General features: G+C 39.1%; 1 protein-coding gene across 1 annotated transcript; it reads left to right on the top strand.

Annotated features, from left to right (window-relative positions):
- Window positions 1–830: 830 nt before the first annotated feature.
- TSPAN3 (tetraspanin 3) lies at window positions 831–21961 on the top strand. The gene is made up of 7 exons (XM_065688575.1): window positions 831–970; window positions 11228–11419; window positions 12445–12519; window positions 16244–16345; window positions 16759–16911; window positions 17210–17293; window positions 21014–21961. Exons 1-7 carry the CDS (start codon window positions 908–910, stop codon window positions 21104–21106), a joined length of 762 nt encoding a protein of 253 aa, XP_065544647.1. The 5' UTR covers window positions 831–907; the 3' UTR covers window positions 21107–21961.
- The last annotated feature ends 435 nt before the right edge of the window (window positions 21962–22396 follow it).

Below are 22396 nucleotides of genomic sequence, written 5' to 3'. Positions count from 1 at the left end.
ACCATGATGCCAGGAGAAGCAGGGAGGAGGGGTTTGGTTTGACCAGCAAGACAGCAATCAAGGCCTTCCCAACGAAGGGCTGCATGCTGGCTGCACTTAGAACCTGGTGAATAAACAGGGCGGTGGATGCCCGGTGGGTGTTACCTTGCCCTGGCCCCTGCAGCGCACATGCAGCCTCAGCAAAGCACGGGTTGTGGGGCCATGCGCATCTGATTTCTTCAGTTACTTTTCCTTCGCTCTGCACTGGCAAATCCCACCCTCTTTGGGTGCATCTGGAGCGTTCCAACAATCAGCAGCGCTTGGCCTGCCCTCACTGTTCGCCGGGGTGTGCAACCGGAGCCATGCGCTTCTACGTCACTGGAAGTGTTCCTTGTTCCTGCTAAACGTCGTGGTTGTCAAGTGCACGTTGTTCCCCTCATCTCACGTGCGCGCGCCCTGCCTGCCATGCCTGGTGCACAGATAACACGGGCTCATTTTCTCCTTTAAAGGCCATCAGCACACCCAGAGATCTCCTCACAGCCCAACACCTTCACACCCTCTGTGGGCGGCAGATTAGCCGTGACTCGGAAAGCTCTGAGGGCAGGAGGAGCGCTGACCACCCCAAGCGAAGGTGGATGTGTACCGGGGCTATCATTAGCCATGACTACCCTTCCTGAGGCGAATCCCAAAGGCGCGCGGGGCCCCACAACCTCACCCCTTCAGCGGTTCCTTTAAGAGGGAGCGCTTCGCCATCTTAGGTTCCTCCGCCCCCCTCCCGCCACGTGACTCGAGCGGCCGCCATCTTAGGCTGGCTGCGGCGCCGCCGCCTCTGCTCGCCTGGGTCACGTGGGGCGGGGCCGGCGGTGGAGCGGAGCGGAGCGGAGCTGAGGGGCGCGGCGGGGCCGGAGGCTGAGGGGCGGCGGGCGCCATGGGGCAGTGCGGCATCACCTCCTCCAAAACCGTCCTGGTCTTCCTCAACCTTATCTTCTGGGTGAGTCCGTGCGCGGCTGGAGAGGGTCGGGGTCTCCGGGCGCGGGGGTGTCTCTTCCTCAGTCGTGAGGGAAGGGCCCGGGCCGGCCGTGGCGCCAGGCTCGACTCTGAGGGCTCTGCGGGCCTGGGCCGCGCCGCCTCGCTGCTGTCCGGTTCTCGCTCACGCATGGAGGCAGCTGGGCGCTCCCCCCCTTCTCCACCTCGCTATTTCCGTGCGTATTTAAAAGCTTTGTGTTTAACAAGCGCCCTGAGCCCCTTTGCGGGGTCCCTGCTTTAGCGGTGGGCGCAGTGCCTTCCCTCTCAGTCCACCCCCCCACCAAGTTCGGAGGTGGATGGAGCTGAATCTCTTGTCTTAGTCGTCTGTCAGTAGGGGTTTAACGGGCATTAGAGGTCTTGAGGTAAAGACGGTTGTGTAATTGAATACAGATTGAGTTAGATTATTGAGATTTTCAGGTCTCTGAAAGTTTAATTTTTGTAGTGCTGTTATGGCTATTTAGGGTTTGGCCACCTACTTTAAGGACGTCCGTTCCCAATACGCGGTGGTAAGTATGTAGCACTGTTTTCTTCCTCGTTTTTTTAACACAAAGTGAGGACATGCAGTGTTCAAGGCCAGGTTGGACAGAGCCTTGGGCAGTATAGTCTGGGGTGAGTCGTCCTTGCCCATGGCAGGGGGTTGGAACTGAATGATCTTAAGGTCCTTTTACAACCCTAACTATTCTATGATATAGAATAGTTATATATAACTTAATAGCCCAAAATCAAGTCTTGCATTCCACTCTTCCAGTAACCACAGCTGCACTGTAGTACTTACGGGTCACTTAAGCCTCCCACAACTACAGTCATGCTGACAGTAAGATAGAAGCTTACCTGGGTTGGTGGATCAGAAGGTTGCTGTAAATGACCTTTCTCAGGATCATTATGCAGGCTGCAGCATGGCATTGTATTCACTGTAATAATTGGGCTGTCAGAATGACATAACTCTAAATAAATAATATTCATTTTCCTCATTTAGCTATTGCATTTCTCATCCTCTAATCCCAGCTCCAGGAACAGAAGATCTGTTGTCCCAGCTGTTCAAAGATTTCAGCTTTGAAAAAGTAATAGTGGGTGACAAGATATTAGAGCATAAAAAGGTAGCTATATATAGCTACTTCATTTAATACTGAAAGCCTCGTGAAGTCTAACAAGTGTTGCAGGATGGAAATTTTTGTCTAAATATTTACAAAGGAATATCTCTCATGGGTGCTTAAAAACTAATTGTGGTCAGGGAAAGCGCATATCTGTGTAGTCTCACCAGCATTTGTCTATACAGGTCTTTGGAGATGAGCAGTAAATGTGAGGCATATTTGACTCTTAAGTGGTGTATTATTAGGAGGCCGTCATTTTGACTGAGGTGTATGGGCTCCATTCTTTATCTCTGAAGTATGAGGTAGTTACATCAACCTTTTAGTACAGCTTCTTGTTTGGCATCTGCTTTGTTGGGTGTGGCTTTTTCTTAACATGCGTAGCTGCAAAGCTGCAAATGCCATTTAAAAAGCTGTTTAATAGCTGCTACATCATACTTTAAGTTTTGGACTAGACAGTTGTGAGTTGCATTATTAATGGCATCTTGAAGTAGGTTTTTCTTTAGTTGCTGATAGAAACTAGGCTCTGTTCTGAATAAATGAACACAAATTCTATATGCAGTTTCTCCCCCTCTCCAAAAGCTTAGTTTTCATAATTTATGGGTTTGAAAGGTATTTCTTGTTGTTTACTGCATTAGTAATTTAGTAGCATGTTGAAGTTTACAGTTACTCAGCTTAAACAGTGGTGGAGTACAAAGTTATTTTGTGTAATGCTGAATCTATCACTTCACAGTTGTTAAGGACTTTTTTTTTTTTGAGACAAACTTGAGCAAATTAAAAATGGACGGATTGTATTTAGATAGAATGTACTTTGTGTCAAATTGTCACCGATTTTGTGTTCTGTCAACCATCTCCAGCCTAAGAAGTCAACTTGTGCTGATAGCTTTTTGGCAGGGAGGAAAGTGGGTTGCTTGTGCTGGAACAACCTTACGGCTCATCAGCTGCATGTAGAATGAGGCAGGCTTTCGAAAAGTGAGAACTGTGAAAATCAGCATTTTTCTTCTCTTTAGCAAGCTGTAGCATAAAATAGGAAATCTACATACTTTAATCAAAAGTAGTACATCTTCATTTTAAAATGGCAAGAGACAGAAGAATTTCAACTCTTGATCTAGCACATTTCCTTTACTGACTTAGTTGCCTGTGTATTTAGTAATTTGGTGCCTATCTAGTTGACAATGTGATTGCTTCTGTGGTGTTACAGAAATCTTCTGCTTGGTTCATATGAACTTCCAGTTTTGAAACTTCCAGATTCCCACTGAAACTTTACAATAGATAACTGCCTATAATTGGTCAAGTAAATATGAAGTCTTCTATAAATGTTTTTATAAATTAGATGTCTCTATTGGGTGTCATATATAAGTCTTAGGTATTATGGTCATGATCTTCATGGTCAACTGTAGTAACAGTAGAAGACTTCTGCATTGTTTGCTATTGAAATCTCTGCAAGAGTGGCTGGTCGAAATGACTTATAACTTTCCTGACACTCTCACCTTTCCCCATGGATCTCATTTATAGGAGGATGTAGGTGCTCAGAGTGCTTTGGTAGGTATCTTATGTGAGATGTTCAGGACATTGTGTCTACTGCTGGAGAAAAGGCAGAGATACTTTTGTTATGCTCTGCATTCTAGGATGTCACTTCTTTATTTCTTTCAAGCCTTCTGAAAAAGGCAGATCAGCTGAGGCTTGCTCACAGGTCATACATAGCCATATCCACCCATTTATCATGTATGACTGCTGACTTTAATAACCCGTACTCCATTCTGTTTGTCAGTGAATCTACAGGTCCATCTCCTTTTGAGAAGTCCCATGCTACTTAATGCATATTCTATTTGACACTATAAAATAGTTGTCTTGGTTGTGTGTAGTTTTGTGGAAACTTTTCACGTCTGCTTAAATTCGTATATTAACTATACATTCCTAAATATTAATTACTACTACAGGAGGCTTTGGGGTTTTTTTAATTAAGAATATGTGCTGTGGAAAGTACCTTCCCCTTGCAGCAGGACAGGTGCTGGCTTATCAGATAGAAAGGCTTTAAACTCACCTTTCCAAGCTTTTGTTGTAGAACTTTGACAGTTCAGCTGAGTTGCGTTTGCAAGCAGGGGTGTCAGGCATGGAGTACATCTGTTGTAGACACACATATTGCCTTAAAAACAAAGTTCTGCAGGAAAACAGCATTATGAGTAATAGTCATCAAGAGCAGCATAATATAGATCTTGCATGAAGCATACATTTGAATTTTGGATAATTTGGCAGAGTCCTTAAGTTAAAAGGTACTTTGAGAAGAAATGAATTGATAAGAAACATCAGTTAAAACTTGCACTTCTTGGAAAGATCAGAGGAATACAGATCAGATTAATACATTTCTTAATGTTTTGTTATAAATTAGGTTTGGAGTAGATATGATAAATGGCAAAGAAAAAGCAAACATTCAGTTGAACTTTACCTTGCCTTAAGTTTGCACAAGATCTGTGTGGTCAACTAGTGACTTCATTTAGATGGCGCTAAGTCCCTTTCTTTAAGGAAGGGTGTTGCATAGGAGGAATTGTAGTGTGAAAGACTGTATGACTTTTTGAAAATTAGATTATGAAATTGAATTATGGAACTTCTGGTACATGCATTCTCTGACATGTTTTTGATGGCATGGAAATTCCAACATTGATCGATCTGTCAGAAGATTTAGGATGTCGTGTGGGTTTTCTTCAGTAGGGAAATAAATGGTATGACAGCAAACCATTAAACTGTAGGCTTTAGAAAAAAGTCAAAATAGTTGATAAGATGAAAGACTTTTGATATCTTGAGAATGAAATGCTGAATATGACCAATTACAAATAATTCGGTTGAAAGCAGTTTTGAAGAAATGAGATGACAAAAATGCTAGGGAAATGTGTTCAGGCTCATGATTAGGATATAAGGGAGGGGATAAAAATATTCAGAGATGCTTGTAGTCTTGCTTCAGAAAAGGGGAGTCTGTATTGTAGGTTCCTGAAGAATGTGCTATGACAGCCTGCTTGGCTAAAACTGTACCTAATTCCCTGTGTTTGCTCTGAGGTTTTCTTCACCTCTGTGTCCTCATCCTTGAGAAAAGGAATGAATTCTGCTTCTGTAACACTTTCAACTCCGTAGCTGCAAACTAACTTCTTAAGTTCCTCTTGCAGTTATTTAACTAACTTGAAATTATTCATTTTACATTTCATTTGACTAAGCTATTCTAAAACCTTTGGTATGGTTGTTGAGAGAAATCTTGAGGCTTTAGTTCTGTACAGCAAGAATGCTATCTGTGCTAAGATGGGCTGTTGCTATCAATGTGCATGTAGTGTGTTTTGGGTTTCTGGTAGAAAAGAAGAAAGAAAATGCAACAATGGGAAAATAGATTAAAATTTAGCAGTAAAAAGCAAAAGTAGAACTGAGTTCCCCTTACAAAGGAATAAGCCAGGCAATTTTTCTGCTTTACTGGGAGCTTGAGAATTGTTTCGGATCTGGACTTTAAAAGATGGGATAATGAAGGAATTTTTTTGAGAGGGATTTAGTCATCAAAGACTCTAATTGACAAATGATCTCAAAGGCTGCCGGTCAGGGATTACTTGACCGGAGCCTTTTATGTCTTGAAGGACAGTTACTTCTCAATGTGAAAATTGAATGTTTTGTGCTTCAGTAGTGAAGTGAGTGTACTGCAGGATTATGTTAGGGTTTGGAATCCTGTACCTTGTATAAAATATTTTTTATAAAGAATTAAGGATTTAAAACTCAGTGTTGTGCCTCTGAGTGTTTTGGGTTGGTGGGGTTTTTTTTTACAATATTTGGACATGAATTTTCAGGTAGCAGATATAGGCCGGGCCCAGATTTTTATGTAGTCTTTGATTTGCTCTTAAGTAGCATACTACTGTCATTTACGTTTCTTTGCAGGGTAAGTTTCAAGTCTCTGCCTGAGCTTTTACAGGAGTTTCTGAATCTGGTCTTGTGATTAAAATTTGAGCTAATACCTAACAGAACCAAAACTAGCTTGCAAAGCTAAATGTGATATCTTTCAGTAGTGTATGGAAATTGAAATGCAGCTTTACCTGGTGAAACTTCATAGCATGGGTTAGTCACTGGTGTTCTCATGCAGGGCTTTGCTGTCTGGAAACAGTGGAGCACCAGGCCAAGTTTACAACCCTTGTGACTAAGTAGGTGTAAAAGAATGACTACATTGTTCATATCTGGTGCACTACCTTTTGCAATTAGTGATATTTGTAATGTCAAATGTAAAAGCAGCCTAGCTTAGCCTTTTGGTTTAGCTGCAGAACCATTTGAATTTGAGGGGTTTATGCGTAGGGTTACCGAATTGAACTTGCCTAATATAGGCAAATCAGTCTGGCTTACTTGAATTTTACATGGCTTTGTTTTATAAGCCTTTAAACTATTTCTAACTGTGTTACAACATAGAATGGAATAGCTAGTTTTTTTCTTCCAAAGGATTTTTCAAGACAATTAGTAGCTCAGTGTTCCAATTGAATTATTATTGAGAACAAAATAGAAGAGTGTCATGAAACCATTGGTTTCTAAGGTGGATGGGTATTAATTTAAGCAAGTAGAGAAAAGAATGTCATGTATGTGTGTGTATTTGTTTCAGATGGAAGGGGAAAGTGAGAAAGTAGCAAAGTGTTGAAAAGAATGTAAAAGAGAAATAAGCATCAGTGATAGGGCCTTTGAAGTTAAAACTGAGGAACTAGATTTTTGAAGGACAGAAAGCTGAAAGGGAAACTTAAGATAGCAGATCCAGGAAATCTCTTCATCTGACAGTAATTAGGCTACAAATACTCTAGTGTTGGAGAGAACTGAAACTGTCAAAGAAATAGAGTAGAAGTCAAATAATGGGGAAGTGTGGAAAAATAACACTTTTTAAGATACTGCTCAAAGAAGCCCAAAAACTGGGTAGCAAGCCACTGAACCAGTGTCTCTTCTTATAGGTAAGAAACATTCAGGCAAATGGAAAAAACCCAAGCAAACAAAAAAAACCAAAACCCACAACAACACCAAAAACCAAAACTGAAACTGTTTCAAGGTGCAGTTAAATAAGTGTGTAGCCTTGCCTACCTCAGCGCATTTGAAAGTTGTCATTATGAAATAGGCATGGGCTTAAGAGGCTAATGTTTACCATTGCAGGTATCATTGTGTCATTCAAGCTTTCATCTTTCCCTTTAGTTCTTTGCATATTTTTTTGGCTTTTAATAACTCCTAGAGGCCCATGCCAAAGCAGTAATATCAAGCTGTTTCTGAACTACAAGAGGTCTATGCATTTTTTAAATTTTCCTCTGATGAGAAGAATGTCTGATTGTTCAAGCTGTTTGCAACAAACTGTCTTTATTGACTGGACTTGTCTAGTCATCTTTTTGAAGGTTAATTTAACCTAAAATAAAAGTACACCACTTCAGGTTCACTACTACAGGTTAGATGCAAACAACTCTAAAGAGGATGTGTGAATGCTGAATAACCAGTCGTCTCCCTGGAGCACACATGTGATCTGGCACAGATTCAGGAGCTGCTGCTGGCTCTATTCAGAGCCTTGAGCAGATTAAGTTTGGGAATCCTTCCTTCAGCCCTTGTTTGTGAAAGAGTTACTTGAACTATGCGCAGTTCATATATTTAGCTTCCATTTAATGATAGGAAATGCATGACTGCAAATGTGGTGGCTTCTTATTCAAATGTCTTTGACTTGAGTGAGTTCAGACTTCTGCAGATTCGCTATTTACTCCACAGAATAACAAGCTTAGAGATTCCTTTTAATTTATTTTTTAATTATCGTTTTTATACAGATTTCAGTTTCTCCAGATGATTCCCCTTTTGGGAAGGAGATTGTTTAAACGCATAATAATGTTTTGGGGTTCTGATTTTCTTCTTGTGGGTTTGTTTTGTTTTGTTTAAAACACACATTCAGTTTTATTCTTGGTTTGCAACAGGTAACGTGCATAATGAACTGCAAGCTAGTCTGGTCCCATCGGCTCAACACATACTAGCCATTACCACAGTAAATGCCCTTATCTTCTGGTTTAGTTTCTTCCAAACTGAATCCTGATATATACTCCTAAGAGTATCCAGTGCTGCAAACCAGAAGGTAGTAAGTGAAATTCATCAGAAGTTGAGCAAAAAAGATTCCTTCAAAATCACTTTCCTAATCCCAGCTGAAATACTGATTTAGAGACCTCCTCCCCTCCTGTTTTAAAGTAGGCTACAGAAAATATTAAGCATCTTGAAGTTGCAATGTGAAAGGAAAACAGCAGGCATTTGAAACTTGTTTTCCTATAAATGAACAGGCTAGTGTTGCTGGTTTTGTTGTTCTATGGTAGGCTAGGTAATGTGCCTGTTCAAAAATAGTGTTAAACTGTGCTACACAGGAAAGAAGTTTTAATCTCCATAGCTTTTAGAACTATTGAAAGCTCCAGCAGGTACCTTTGCCTCTACCTGGGGTTATCATATCCTCAAAAATTACTCTTCCTCAGAATCTCTTCAACCAGCTCCTCAAAGCAATGTCTTTATCTTCAGCTTCCTTGTGATTCTAGTGCAAGGTTTATAGACATGAGTGCACCCTGCTGTTCCCACAATTCTGTAGCTTCTTCCACAGAACCACCAGTTCCACAACATTCTTCAGAAGCAAAACTGAAGGCCAAATGCTGTCATGGCTAGTTAGTCGTTTTAGTATCTCCATGTGTGGAGAGGATTTGTTGAGTCTTCAGATCAGGCTGCTGTAATCTGAGAAGTCTAAAGAAAAATCTGCCTTTCCAGCTAATTCTTTTAACAGGCACAGAATGTGGCTTTTCTTAGTTTCCAAGATGATACTTAATGTCTGTACTTGTCAGACTCAGCTTGTCTGAGTTCTTAATGCTGAAAGAGCAAAGTTCTGTAAAAAGTATATGCTTCTTACAGTAGGGAAGGAAAGCTAACACCTGTAAGCAGGTTTGGTTTTTTTTAAAGGTTACACTTTGTGTTTCAAAAAGATTTATTAAATATATGTGCTCATGCAGTTTACAAACCAGATTTTGCTTAAAGAAGGAAGCCACTTAATTTTCACACAACAGAGAAAGACAAAGGGGTTCACAAATGGTTCTGATTTCGCTTTTGTGGTATATTTTCTAAAGTGCGTGATACCAGCCACAGCTGTGGGTTTTTTTATGTGCTGCCTTGCAGTATAGCATGCTTCTGATAGGCATGTTAGTTCTTAGAAATGAGAGATTACATCACTGTCCTGTCATTCACACAGTTCATTGCTGGGCAACAGTTAATGTAATTCCATTGTTCAGTGACACTACTTTGAGCCTTTGCTTTGTGTACAGAAATTGTATGTCTGCATTTTGCCATGCATTTCTGTAGCTGGATTAGCATTTCAACATCTTTCATGCAAAGGGGCGATTTTGTAATAGCTTGTTCACTTCAGATAATCTTGTCTGGAGATGTCTTGCTGTTGGTCTTAGACTTTAACTGAATTTTCAGTGTCTCTACTGTTGTATCTACATAGCACCTTGTGTTGGATAAATGTGAGCTTCCTGAATGCTTTTAAGATTCCTGCGGAGTACACACTTACCTTCACTGCACAAAGAGAGGGAGGGGGTGAAGAATATTGCACAAATCCATGCAGAACTGATGGTGCTTTTGAGCTGGCTCTTAAAACCTTTGTCTTTGACATAGTGTTTGTGTAACAGAGTGCTGTGGGAAATAATTCAGTATATAAAGTATTATTCTAGTAGTGTTTTTGCAGTATTGTTTTATGGGAAGTAGTTGCAGTAATACTGCAGGATATCTAGTACATAGTAGCAAACAATGCTGAAATACTAGGACCCAGTCACCTTACAGCTTGTCTTGTTCTATGCCACATTGAACAGGATGCCCAGAGCTGTGGAAACTCCATCCTTAGATTTTTATTTTTTTTTTAAGACTTTGGACAAAGCCTTGAGAAACCTGGTCTGAATTCACTGTAGGCCCTTCTTTGAGGCAGAGATTGGACTGTATCATCCCCTGAGGTCCCTCATGGCCTTAATTACTCATTGGTTCTTTGTTTCTACAATAGCATAGCCCAGACTTGTGCTATTGTAACAATTGGAACCAGCTATGTGCATGTTTGCCTGCCCTCTTCTTTGCAGCACAAGGATGGGACATTTGTAAAGTAGAAATTGGGAAGGCCCTTTGAAATAAATGTCTGTTAGTTGGCTCCTCAAGCAACAGCTGCCTGTCCTTCAGTGGTCTGCTCAGCTTAAAGTTAATGAAGGTATTGATGTGTTGGGATAGCTGTAAGGGAGGAGTAAGGTCACATTGGATTGATGAGTGCTTTGTCTTAGTGTTGTAAATATATATAGTGTCAGCTCCATCCTAAAGGTCTTATTTGCAGGAACTTTAAGCTGGCTTTTTTGTATCTTTGTTTAATAAAGACCATTTTGTACAATGATCCTTCTGAAAACATACCTTTTAAAAGTTCTGTGGTATGTGTTTCTGGGTATTTGGTTTTGTCTTTTAATAACTAGTGTTTCATATTTCTTCCTACCTGCTTCGTTGATTAGAATTAATTTTTACAGTCCTATGAATGCTTCAGAAATGCTGTTTCTAGCAGTTTATCTTTCCTTAGTAGAGGTTAAAGTTTGCAATGTGTGTGCTGTTCTAATATTAAATCTTAGGTAGTAATTAGTGAAATGGAAGAATAAGTAGTAGGTAAATAATAGCAGGTAAAATTAACTGCATACGTGTTCTGAAAGCCTGTGGAATAGCAAATAACTTGCTGCTTGGATGGATTGGAATCCTGTTCTCAAAAGTATGAGACGGTTTGTGAATGTTAGACTATGTAGAAAACTTAGTTCACAGCATGGGAAGGAAGTATTTGAGAGTAGGGGGCAAGATCTTGGTGTTCATAGCATGGTTACCATCATTTCTTGATGATGTGCTATGACTTCCATATGACTTGCATAATGAATGTAATTTGAAAACTACTGGTTGGCCTTCATTTGAGATGTTCCTAGTAAACATATGCTGTAACTTAGCAAAGATGTCTAAACTTAAACAAAGTCTGAGGAAGACTGCTTTATAGAGTTTGATAAAACACTCATTCATCAGCCTTGCCGAAATGCAGATTTGGTGTTCAAAGGAACTTAGTGTGTTATTGTCTGTTGTAGGCAGCAGCAGGCATACTGTGCTATGTGGGAGCCTATGTGTTCATCACATATGATGACTATGATCACTTCTTTGAAGATGTCTACACGTTGATTCCAGCAGTTATCATCATAGCTGTGGGAACACTTCTTTTTATCATTGGACTTATTGGGTGCTGTGCCACAGTTCGAGAAAGTCGGTGTGGACTTGCTACGGTAAGCTGCAGAGATTTTATGTGATATTGTATGTTTTGCTGCCTTCTCTTTAAATGGACTTCTAAATATTTTTTTTAAGCTTGTTCTAGTCTTATTTTATGGCCTTAGATGTATTCTCTTTATATTTTGTTATGAACATCTCATTTTGATTTTCTGTTCCAAATCCTGGTGTGAAATTAGCCAGTCCTGGCAGCAGAAGGCTTAGTTGTACCTTTTTTAGGACTGTGGCTATCTCATTAAAAAATAAAGTATAAAGCTGTATAATTAAATCTCATCTTTATCTGTTCTGTTTGAAAAGCTGAAATTGGACAGAGAGGTGATCCAGGAGCCTTCTTATTTTCAGTATTTTGTGTCGAGGTTAACTAAGGGTTGTTATGATGCCTAAATATTTTCCTTTATGGCTCAATATGAGCACTTAATTTGTGGCATTTAATGCTATGTGTTTTCATGAATTTTAACTGTAATTTCAGCTTGAGAATTAAGTAGAAGAGAGGCCGGTATTTAAACTGTCCCCTCATTTTGTTTGGTTTTATCTTTGTTAGATGCTGTATAGACTTCTTTAGCAGTTTATTTTAAAAATGATCTTAAATATGCCAAGAGAAATGTATAGCTTGCTGTCTCTGCCAGTTGTTACAGGACTTAATGTCAGGAAACAGTCCTGTTAGTCCATCTACCACTCTTAGTAACAGCCTGGGGAGCTTCTTTGTTGCGGCATTCATATTTATCTTATAGAAAGAAGATTGAAAAGGAACAGTTGATGAAAGCATTCCAGTATGGTGTTTTCAGCCCTAATGATCAGCACTTGCCTGGCTGGGCAGCTTATTATTCCTTGGTGAAGCTGTGAATGCTACAGTTCCTTGATGCAGTTAATTCTGGGCTCATTTGGTCAAATTAATTGCCTGCTTTGTTATCTGTTAAATCAAAATGTTACCTGAAAAATTACTTGAAGAAGCAAAAATCTATATGGTGACTTTCAGAGAGTAAATGGGTAAAATTATTTGCACACTCTTGATTGTATTTTGCAGTTTGTGATCATCCTGCTCTTGGTTTTCATCACTGAAGTTGTGGTGGTGGTCCTTGGATACATTTACAGAGCAAAGGTAATAACTTCCCAATTTCAGCCAGTGCTTTGTTGTGAAACTGTGACCAAAATACAGAGGTGTTGACTTTATTGCATTTGCTTCTGTGGAAATGTTAATAGGTATTTGTTAAGGGAATAAAACCAAATCTTTATGTGGATTAATTTGAGATGTCATTATCTTAAAATTTAGAGCATCGATATTCCTCAAAGTAAAGCAGAAAGCTTTCCTGTAAGCAAAAATCTAGCTGGAATGTGTCATTAACAGTTGCACAGTGGAGGGGGTCATGTTTACTCGGTTGGGTATGTTTCCATTTTCCATATGATCTTCTAATTTATTTATGCTTTGTGAATGATTTAGGTTACACAGTATATGAACATAGAGCATATTGTTTTGATATGCAGTAACTTAAATGTTGTCTTGTGTTTTGGTATGCAAACTAACACTGCATAATGATAAAATCAAATAGATTGAATGTGTTAATGTATACTCTCTAGCTTTATACAGGTTGTTGACAGGAGGTGTGGCTAAAGAAATGATTTCTCCACTGTTTGTTCAATGGAAGTTAATAAGCAGAGCCAGAAAAATGATTCTAATGGTGTTTCTACCAGCATAGAATGTGGCAGAAATATGCCACATGCTATTACAGATACCACAGTGTAGCTTGACAAAATTCTAACTTGCACAGTTTCACTGGCTGTTGTTATATCTGCATCTAAATTTTGCCCCAAAAACTAGGAGAAAAGGCATTTTTAGCTGTGATATGTAGTATCATTGCAGTATAGGACACTCCAGTGATAGTTTAATAGCAAGCTGGACTACACCACTGTTAACCTTTCTTTGGTCTTCTGCATTTATATAAACCACCCAGGTCTTTCTAGTTCAGTATTCTCTCCTCCTTGCTTTCTTGTACTATTGTGGAAGAAACAGTGAGACAAACATGAAGTAAAGATCTAGAGTGCTTGCTTGGTTTACGAGGGAAGGCTGCCTTGAGTATGCAGTACACAAGAGGACCTTAAGCTAAGCATTAGAATTCTAGCTTGGTAACGGGTAGAATGGGTTGTTACAACAGAAATGCTCTATTGGCAGTGCTTAAATTCAGGATATCGTCTTCCACATGGTCTACATTGATTTCTGGAATCTTGGCAGTGCACTGAGAAGATCATCTGGGACTCTGAAGCTGGTAGTGGAAGTAGTCCTTAAAAGCAACTGAGGAAGGCAGTACCGTTCCTGGAGAATGGGAAATATGTTGTGTTCTTACACATTAACTGGAATGGTTGCCCGATGCTCTAGTACTTACCAAGGGTGTACTGTATTACAGTATGGCTGTTATTCAGGAATTAACCATGGATCTGATGCGGACTAAGCTGTGGTCATCTTACACTTTTCTGTGTTTGGTCTTAAAGTAGCTTGCTCTTTTCAGTTAACAGCATTCAAAGCAGATAGAAGCCATTGCATAGATCTTTCTTTCCTAGCCTGTCTGAAATTGCACACTTGAAACACTTGTAAGCTGTGACCAATCCAAGTTTCATGTTGCCTCTCACTTTTGTTTTGCTACCATACTGTTTCACAGCTGTAGGCCAGAGCTTGAGGGAAGAGGGATTATCTCTTTTTTTGTGTCAGCATGGTATTATATGAATCATTTGTGGGAGTCAGTATTTGAAAACAGAATCTTAAATCTTCTGAAAGATCAGGCAGGTTTTATTAGTAAAAAGGCAGTGCTCTGTTACCCTATGGTACTTCATATCTTAAACTCGTTTTAGAGTACAGCAGGAGTGTGAGAAATAACCTAATTTATTACCAGTGAAGTAGGAAGTGAAATCTGCATGTATTTCTGATTATTTTTGCCAGGATAAATAAGGCAGCTCTGTGCTTCGTTAATCTTGTTCTCTTGGTTTTACATGGCATGTGTGTGTTTTTTGTCATTGGTTTCCTTGGTTGTTGGTTTCATTTTTTAAAAAGCACCTGCATCATGTTGGGATTACTTCATTGTTAACCATACAAATTTCACATCAATGCTTTACAAACAAAAGGAAACATCAAGTCAGAGCAGTTGCTCATCATAACTGTTGGTACTAAGCAGGACTGAATATAATGACTCAAGAAAGTGGCATTGTGCCCCTTGAAAACACAATGACTGATCTTGAAAGCACTTAATTTTCATTCTGTAAACCTGATGCCATTCAGACTCCTGCTCCTTCAGAACACTATGGAGCATGTCCAGGTCACATTGTGATACTTTTGTGACCTGTTGCAGAATCTGCTAGCATTGACTCTTTATTGGTAAAAGTAAGGCTTTTTGTAAGTGGCAGTAGGGATTAAACAGGCTGTCAGTTGGTTGAGGATTTAATGACTTTTTTCCCCCTGGGTGGAGTAGTTGATTTCTTATTTTTCATAAAACCTGCCAGTTAGCACAAGCTAGTGGCTTCAGTTTGCATTGTATGTAATTTGCATGGTTTTTCAGGCATAATGTTGCCCTAATTGAACCATACGCCAGATGATATACAAGGAAGCACAGAAATAAATGATTTAAAAACCTATATGACAAATTGAACAGCTGGGTTTGTTATATAAATCACAGTTGTAAATCACAGTAGTTAAATCATCAAACAATTGATTTTATGCTGGTCTGAAACAAGCTGCCTGTGCAGGCTAAATTGACTTTTATTCCTATCTATCTTGATACAGATTTACTTGTAAAGACAACCAGCATTCTTGGGTGGTGGGGAATGAAGCCTGTGCAACTTCTTGTGTAGAAAATTGTTCCAGTAAAGCATTTAAGGGAATGTGTTGGCAAGACCCTCCTACAGTAACTTGCAAATCTGAAGAATATGCATGCTTAGTTAATGCTCAGCCTCAAGATTACATTCCTTGTACATAATTCCTGTTGAATGTAATGGGGAAAAAATCAATTCAGAGCCTTACTATTGTACAAATGTTTGGCTACACCACACTTTATGTGCATTTAAATAAGTTTACAGTGAAACATGTTATTAAATGGTTCTAATCGGATTTCCTCCAAAATGGGCATTATAAGACACCTTTTTGGGGGATAAGTGATGATTCTTGGGTGGCAGCCATTTCTAACACGTGTGCTTGACAGCATCTTTAGCAGCTTGACTCATCTGCAGTAGCTTTATGAGCTATTCCAGTATGTACAACAGTCATCAACGTTTCTCAGGAGATGTGGGGGGACTGGGACTGAGCAGAGAGCTTGGTAGAATAGTCAGCCAGAAGACCTCATCTTTGGGAATTTACTTGTGCTTCAGTCAGAATGGGAAGAGGAGGTGGTATGACTTACTTGTATCCTTGTGGTCCCAAAGGGAATGAGATAGCATTGATTATTATACTGGGTTTGGTTTGGAACTTTGAAGGAGAAGTAGGAAGTAGAAAGGTGAATGAATGCTATGGTGGAGAGTCCTGAAGTTCATGGAATGTCTGCCACACTGTCATAATAAAAGCAATTTCTCTTGAGGTATTTGGCAAAGCTGCTTTGCCTAAAATCTTATGGAAGATAGCTAGCTGCTTGGGTTGTTTTCTTACCCATTTGCTGCAAGCTACCAATATCTTTGCAGAAGTCAAGTTAGAATTGTAAGAAGCTGTACCACCCAAATATGCTGATTTCAGATGATAGGGAGTTACCTTGGTTTCCTGCATTACTATAATGAGCAGTGAAATAACTTTACCTAGCCCTGTACTGCTTCTGTTGGTGTGCTAATGCAGATGCTTTCCTACTACTTAACAGGTAGAGGATGAAGTTGATCACAGCATTCGGAAAGTATACAATGGATACAATGGGACAAATCCTGATGCAGCCAGTCGTGCTATTGACTATGTACAGAGGCAGGTGAGATGATGAGAATCATGGGAACTTTGCAGTCTTTTCTGTCCTTAAAACACGAATGCAATGTTGCTCTGCTACTTGTGTAGCAGTTTTTCTCCTATTCTCACAAATCTGGGAAACAGCTGATTGGTCAACAAATAGCTGAACTTCGTTAAAATTAGTGGAATTCTGACACTGTTGATGCAGAGCTGCATTTTATGTAATTGGTTGTGAGTCAGTGTTTGATTTAAAATATTTAGTACTTGCTTATTTTCCTGCGGTGGGACATGATCTTAATACACTTGCATATTCTTAATATTAAATAATTGTACATGTTTGGGTAATCTGGATATTTTTGGTATTGCAATTAGAATTACTGTCTCATCCCACTTCTTGACTGATAAACCCATTGGCTCTTTACCTGTGTGATCTTCCAGTTGCGCTGCTGTGGGATCCATAACTACTCAGACTGGGAGAATACCGTCTGGTTCAAACAAACTAAAAATAACAGTGTGCCGCTTAGCTGCTGCAAAGCAGCCCTCAGCAATTGCACTGGCAGCTTGACCCGCCCGATGGACCTTTATTCTGAGGTAAGACACTCAAAGTAGGAACTTATTAGCCACATGCTTTTGCTGACAGTCATTTAATTTTCTTGTTGGTGGGAGCATGAAGTTTTGGGTATATTTGCTGCTTTAACAGGAAATAAACATAGTTTCTAGGGGAAAAATAAAACCTTTTTTTTTCATCATCCTTAGTGATATACTAATTAATGACTTCTTTTAGTGTGTGGATTATCTTTCTGACCTGTTTGATGCTTTGAGGGCTTTCTTGGTGTGTGTGTCTGTATGTGGTTGCCCCATGGGTATGTAAGAATTGTACTTGTTTCAGGGGTGTGAGGCTCTGGTTGTAAAGAAGCTTCAGGAGATCATGATGTATGTCATCTGGGCAGCACTAGCATTTGCTGCTATTCAGGTAAGAGAATATTCTTTATCTGTAAACTTCTTCTCAACTGCCGTCCAGGTTATTACAGGTATGCACAGAATCATGGAAGCTTTAGTCCCTGCTTGGTTTGGGGAGTAAATGGACATCGGTTAAAAGGATCTAAACACTTTAACACAGAACTTTTCAACCATGCATGGTCTAAAACTACTGCTGTGTGGATGAATATTCTGTTAGCTTTGAAGATAGTTGAACAGTCAATGGTATGTGCAGTTATTTGCTAGAGAGTAAGAGGAAAATTACTTCTTGAAAGCTAATTAAGTATCATGAATGTGCTCTGATATTTAATTCTTGAACAATTTGCATACTATTTAATTTCAAACTTTAAAACATAGTTCAAACTTCATGCCATTTTAAAGGTACATCAGCTTAATTGTGTTTCCTGGCATACAGATAATGTCAAGCCCACCTAGGAGATACACCAGGGTTTTGGATAGCATGTTAACAGAGCTTTGCCTTATGGCTTAAAAATTTCTTATGTTCTGGACTTTAGCAAAAAAATGATATCCTGAACTGGAGATGCTGCCTGCTTAAAATCAAGCACTGGCTGTCTCCCGGATGAACCTTGATTGTTACAGTTACCATGCTTGTAAAAAAACTCAGGCAATAAACTAATGTGTATCTCGGTTTTAAATAATATGAATAAATACTAAGCCTAGGGCTGCCTTCTAAACATATCTGTAAAATTGGAATTTTGAATGCTGATGAATTTGGCAGGCTTAGCGCATTATTCATATCATTTTGAGCCTGTGCCAATGTTATGGCCTCTCAGAAATGTAATGCATATGATGAATACCAGAGACTTGAAAACTAATTTCCAAGTTACTTTTGTGCCTTTAACAGGCATTTCTATTTCAATTTCTATTTCAATGCTACGAGGATATACTTATAGGTAACACTGTGTACAGTAATATTGTGGAACTGTGCAGAACCAGATTATTCCAGGTATGGAGCTTTAAATGCGATGAGATCTGTGCTTAGGCTTCTGAAGGAAGGTATTTGTTTTAACTGCCATTCTTAAATTCTTTGGTAAAACAATATTTAGTCGTCTTGAACATCAAAATGTATTTGTGTAATGTAAATAAAAGTATTTACCACAACCATGACTACTGTGGCAGATTTTTATGTAGGAAAAAAATGTGTGTTCTGAGGCTGAGTAAGCTGAATCCCAAGAGGAGGCATTATTCCTAGTTTTGGAGTTTGCAGGTTGATTAACAAGTACATCCCAAAATCTAGCAGTTATAGTCCTCCCAATGATTGAGCCACAAATGCTGTGGCTGCTTGTACCCAACTGTTATTCCTGGCTCATCCATTCTAGGCAAGCATGTTACATGTATCCCTTCTGCAGTGAGTGCTCTTTGCTTTGTCCCCACGTGTCAGTAACCAAGCTATTGGCAGGAAGTACATAATTTCTAAATAGTTCATCAAGAAAATAAGAGCATTAGAGAAATGTCTTTGCTAGTGCTGCAGTATAGCATTTGGAAATGTTTTTGCTTGAAGGTAAAACAAGCTACATGATACCTGTTTAGAAAATGAATGAAGGTAAGTATAGGATACAAGGTGTTGGGAATACCCTTGAAATTCCTGTCTGGTAATACTCACTGAGTGGTAATCACATTTAAGTCTACCAGAAGTCATATTCTTGTATCTTTGCTCCACAGTTCGAATTATTATACATTCACATGTTTTTAAAACAACATTTCAGTCAAATTGGTACTGAACACTATTCCAGTTGTTCTGTTATTCATCTCCTGAAATGTAAGATGCAAGTTGTGACACCCTCATGTTTGTAATACAGGATTTAAGTATGTCTTTAGCCTGATTCTCAGCAAAATAGCCTGTGTGCTAATTGAACTGGAGGTAAGAATGGACACTTGAAGCAAATGGCCTGTAACCTACATAGTCATGGCCTGTAAACTTGGAGGAGTAATTACATTTTTCTTACCTTTTGGTGAATTTTACTACCTTTCCTAGACTCACTGCGTAGAGTCCACTCTCAACTGATGGTTATTTCATGTTATGCAAGAAGGCTGTCCAAAGTTCATCACCTCTGATAGCTTACAGTCAACAAATTCAGCCTTCAGTACATTCTTTCAAATGGAAAGACTGAGAAGAGGAGAATTTTTATGAGGCTTGGGGATTGTGACAACTTAGTCTTCTCTGCACAGAAGTAATCGATATGCCCATGGGAATATCAGTTACCATGGGAATCTTCCAGCATCCAGTAATTCCTTGGTCTCAACCACAGTGACAGCACAGAACTATTAATAAATAGATGGCAAACTGAAGGGAGCAAAGGCATTGCAGTGCAGCAGAAGTGCTGCTGGATTATCTGCAGAGTTCATCCTTAAAGATAGCTTTTGTAGTCAGTCATCATTTCCGTGAAGTATGTTACTTCATACACTTCTTTGAATTTGAGCTGGTTTCTGCTGTAGATCCAAAGCAGGTGTAATGCACTCCAGACAAAGAATTTTATTAATCTTTGCAGCTTGTCTTTTTCCAGGAAATTAAAAGCTTATATGAGAATTTCATCATGCCACTTTTTAAATTGCTACTTATTTAGATACAGAATTCTTAAATTGTTCAGTCTTTGAGTGGACTGAGCTACTGTGTTACATGTGCCATCATTTAGGTTTAAAACATGTTTCACATGTGATGCTTGCATCAGACTTGATTTTAAAAAGTTAGTAATTCTCCTTTTATGTCCCAGTGCTCTATTTTCACTGGGTTTTTGCAGTTTCTGCAAAGAAGCTGTATACTTCATTGTCTGCTCAGCCATTTTATTCTATTTGCTTTCTGTTCAAAGGGGTTTTGGGGTGAGTTTTCTTGGGGGGGCTGTTTTTGGAAACTTACCTTCTGGGTGATGCTAAGTAATCCAGAGCTATGACAGAAGTCTCTTGAAGTATTTGTATCTGTGAATAAACTTCTATCCATATAACCAAATCAGGATAATATCTTACTTGACTAGAAGATATTCCTGATCATAGGACACAAGATTGACCTGATCTTTTTTTAGTAGGTACGGTCTTATTTTACCTTCAGTAAATATGCAGCTTCTGAAGAATATCATGCCCTACATCCCTGCTTACATTCATCTGATTTAAGCCTTGTAAATATATACAGGCTGATCATACCCTAAATTCCTGACAAACTTGTCAGCAGAATCATGGTGCTTTGAATTTTAAGAGCAAGAAAATGTCTTTAGAGTGAAAAATTCACATTGGACTTAAGCTTTCTAATACAACATTAAGAGATGGAGCATTTGAAAGAGATTTCAGGGGTTAAGTAGATTTATAAAACTAAAGTTCTGCTCTTTCTCGTAGCAGTTAGAGGCTAACACATTTGAATTTCACTTGGTTTTTTTAGACCAGATAGAGTGTCTAAAAGATCTGTAATTTTCATTAAAAAGTCCCTTCTTCCGTCTGGATTTTGGAGGCAGAATGCAGATGGCTGACCAAAACACTTTTGTAAAAGACATCAAGACAATCTTGCAAGAAAATCAGGCTGGAGTTTGTGGCCCTTCTTTTTCACAGCAGGGCATGAAGCTTGCTCAAGAACAACACATTTGTTGCCATTTACCTTCTGGATGTTTAGTCTTGCAATGCATGCTGACAATTTCTGTGCTGAGGTTAAATTTCTTGAAGTACCTTCTTTGCATTCAGCTTGTTTTCTTTTTTCTGTTTTTCTCCATAGCTTCTGGGCATGTTGTGTGCCTGTATAGTACTATGTAGGAGGAGTCGGGATCCTGCCTACGAGCTTCTCATCACTGGTGGAACCTATGCCTAGAAGAGAATGTGAACATGCAGTTCAATCTTATCTCACTCATGTGGAAGGTGAACGGGCCAGGTCTACTGCAATAGCTTTCTTGCCCTAAGCTTAGTCAAAGCCCACCTTTCACAGATGAGACAGCTGTACTGTACACTGGTGATGGGCAAAACAACTCAGCTTTACACACACCCATATAATACCTGTGACTTTCACTGTTTTAGCCAGCTATTCATGTATCTAAATGTTTTAGTATACTAGTAAACTTTCTAATTTCAGAACCATTTGCAAGTTTGGTGTCATTTGGTTGATATGAAAGTCAAAGGATGTGTGCCTACTTTGGTAGATTACCTCTAAGCATTAACTGGCTGATTCTTGCATACAGAGAGGATGTCTTAAAACCTTTGCTACATGAAACTTTTTCAGCCAAAGTTGTACAAAGGAAGCCAGCTGTATTTAATTGGAGAAAAAAGATGTGAATCTTGCCCCTCACCAGTGTCACTTTTTAAAGAACACTCAAGTCCAGTACACTTTTATATAAATAAAAAAGAAAAAAAAAAAGACTAACCAAACCCCAGAACTTTAGGATCATGTGACTGCAGTTTTGACCTTCCAAGAGCAAATCTTTCCAACATTAGTGGTTTAAAATACAAGCTGGCTTTTCAGGAGTATAATGTATGCACTACTGTTCTATAATGAAATATTTCATTTTTCTATGAGGAGCGGTTTTATGTGTTGAGTGAACTGTTAGATTGTAGATCTTCAACTGGTTTGGAAACAATGTAGCCATGTAGAGTAGAAAGTAGTATGTGAAAGTGATCTCAACTGTAAATAGTAAACCTGATTAAATAAATCTCTGTATATCCTCCCTATAAACATGTCTTGTTTTTCTGTTTAAGATTCTGGTGTATCTGTTCAAATGAAGTCCTGGTGTGCTAGAAGTGTAAGCTTTAGTACAAAAGCACTGGTTTTGAGTGGCTTCACTTAAATAGGTCTGTATTTAAGGTTTGGTGGAAGCTTGATTGTATCATGTTTGTTCTTTTTATTTGAAACAGTACCAGAGAAACACAGCACAACAAACTTGGTTGAACTAGGTGGGAAGTTAACATGTTGTGAATACAATTAAGAAAGAATCTGTTGCCTCTCAACAGTGGAGGATGAGTAGACCTACTATAACTGCTTTATGTTAATTATGCATTAATGTGTCTTGCATTATTCGGATGCTTAGTCACTGCTCTGCTTTTCATGGCTTCAGTTGCCTCAGTCTGTAGATGCTAGGAACATTCAGCATTTCTACCAGTTGTGTGCTTT

The sequence above is a fragment of the Lathamus discolor genome, chromosome 8 (assembly GCF_037157495.1).
Source record: "Lathamus discolor isolate bLatDis1 chromosome 8, bLatDis1.hap1, whole genome shotgun sequence".
Classification (NCBI taxonomy): Eukaryota; Metazoa; Chordata; class Aves; order Psittaciformes; family Psittacidae; genus Lathamus; species Lathamus discolor.
This window is presented reverse-complemented; position numbering and strand designations above follow the sequence as displayed.

What these genes read in the sequence shown, in the direction of transcription:
- TSPAN3 (XM_065688575.1), top strand. Translation starts at nt 908, where the DNA reads ATGGGGCAGTGCGGCATCACCTCCTCCAAAACCGTCCTGGTCTTCCTC. An exon ending in TTGACTATGTACAGAGGCAG is followed by an intron (nt 16,346 to 16,758) that starts GTGAGATGATGA and finishes GTGATCTTCCAG; the next exon opens with TTGCGCTGCTGTGGGATCCA. An exon ending in CGATGGACCTTTATTCTGAG is followed by an intron (nt 16,912 to 17,209) that starts GTAAGACACTCA and finishes TACTTGTTTCAG; the next exon opens with GGGTGTGAGGCTCTGGTTGT.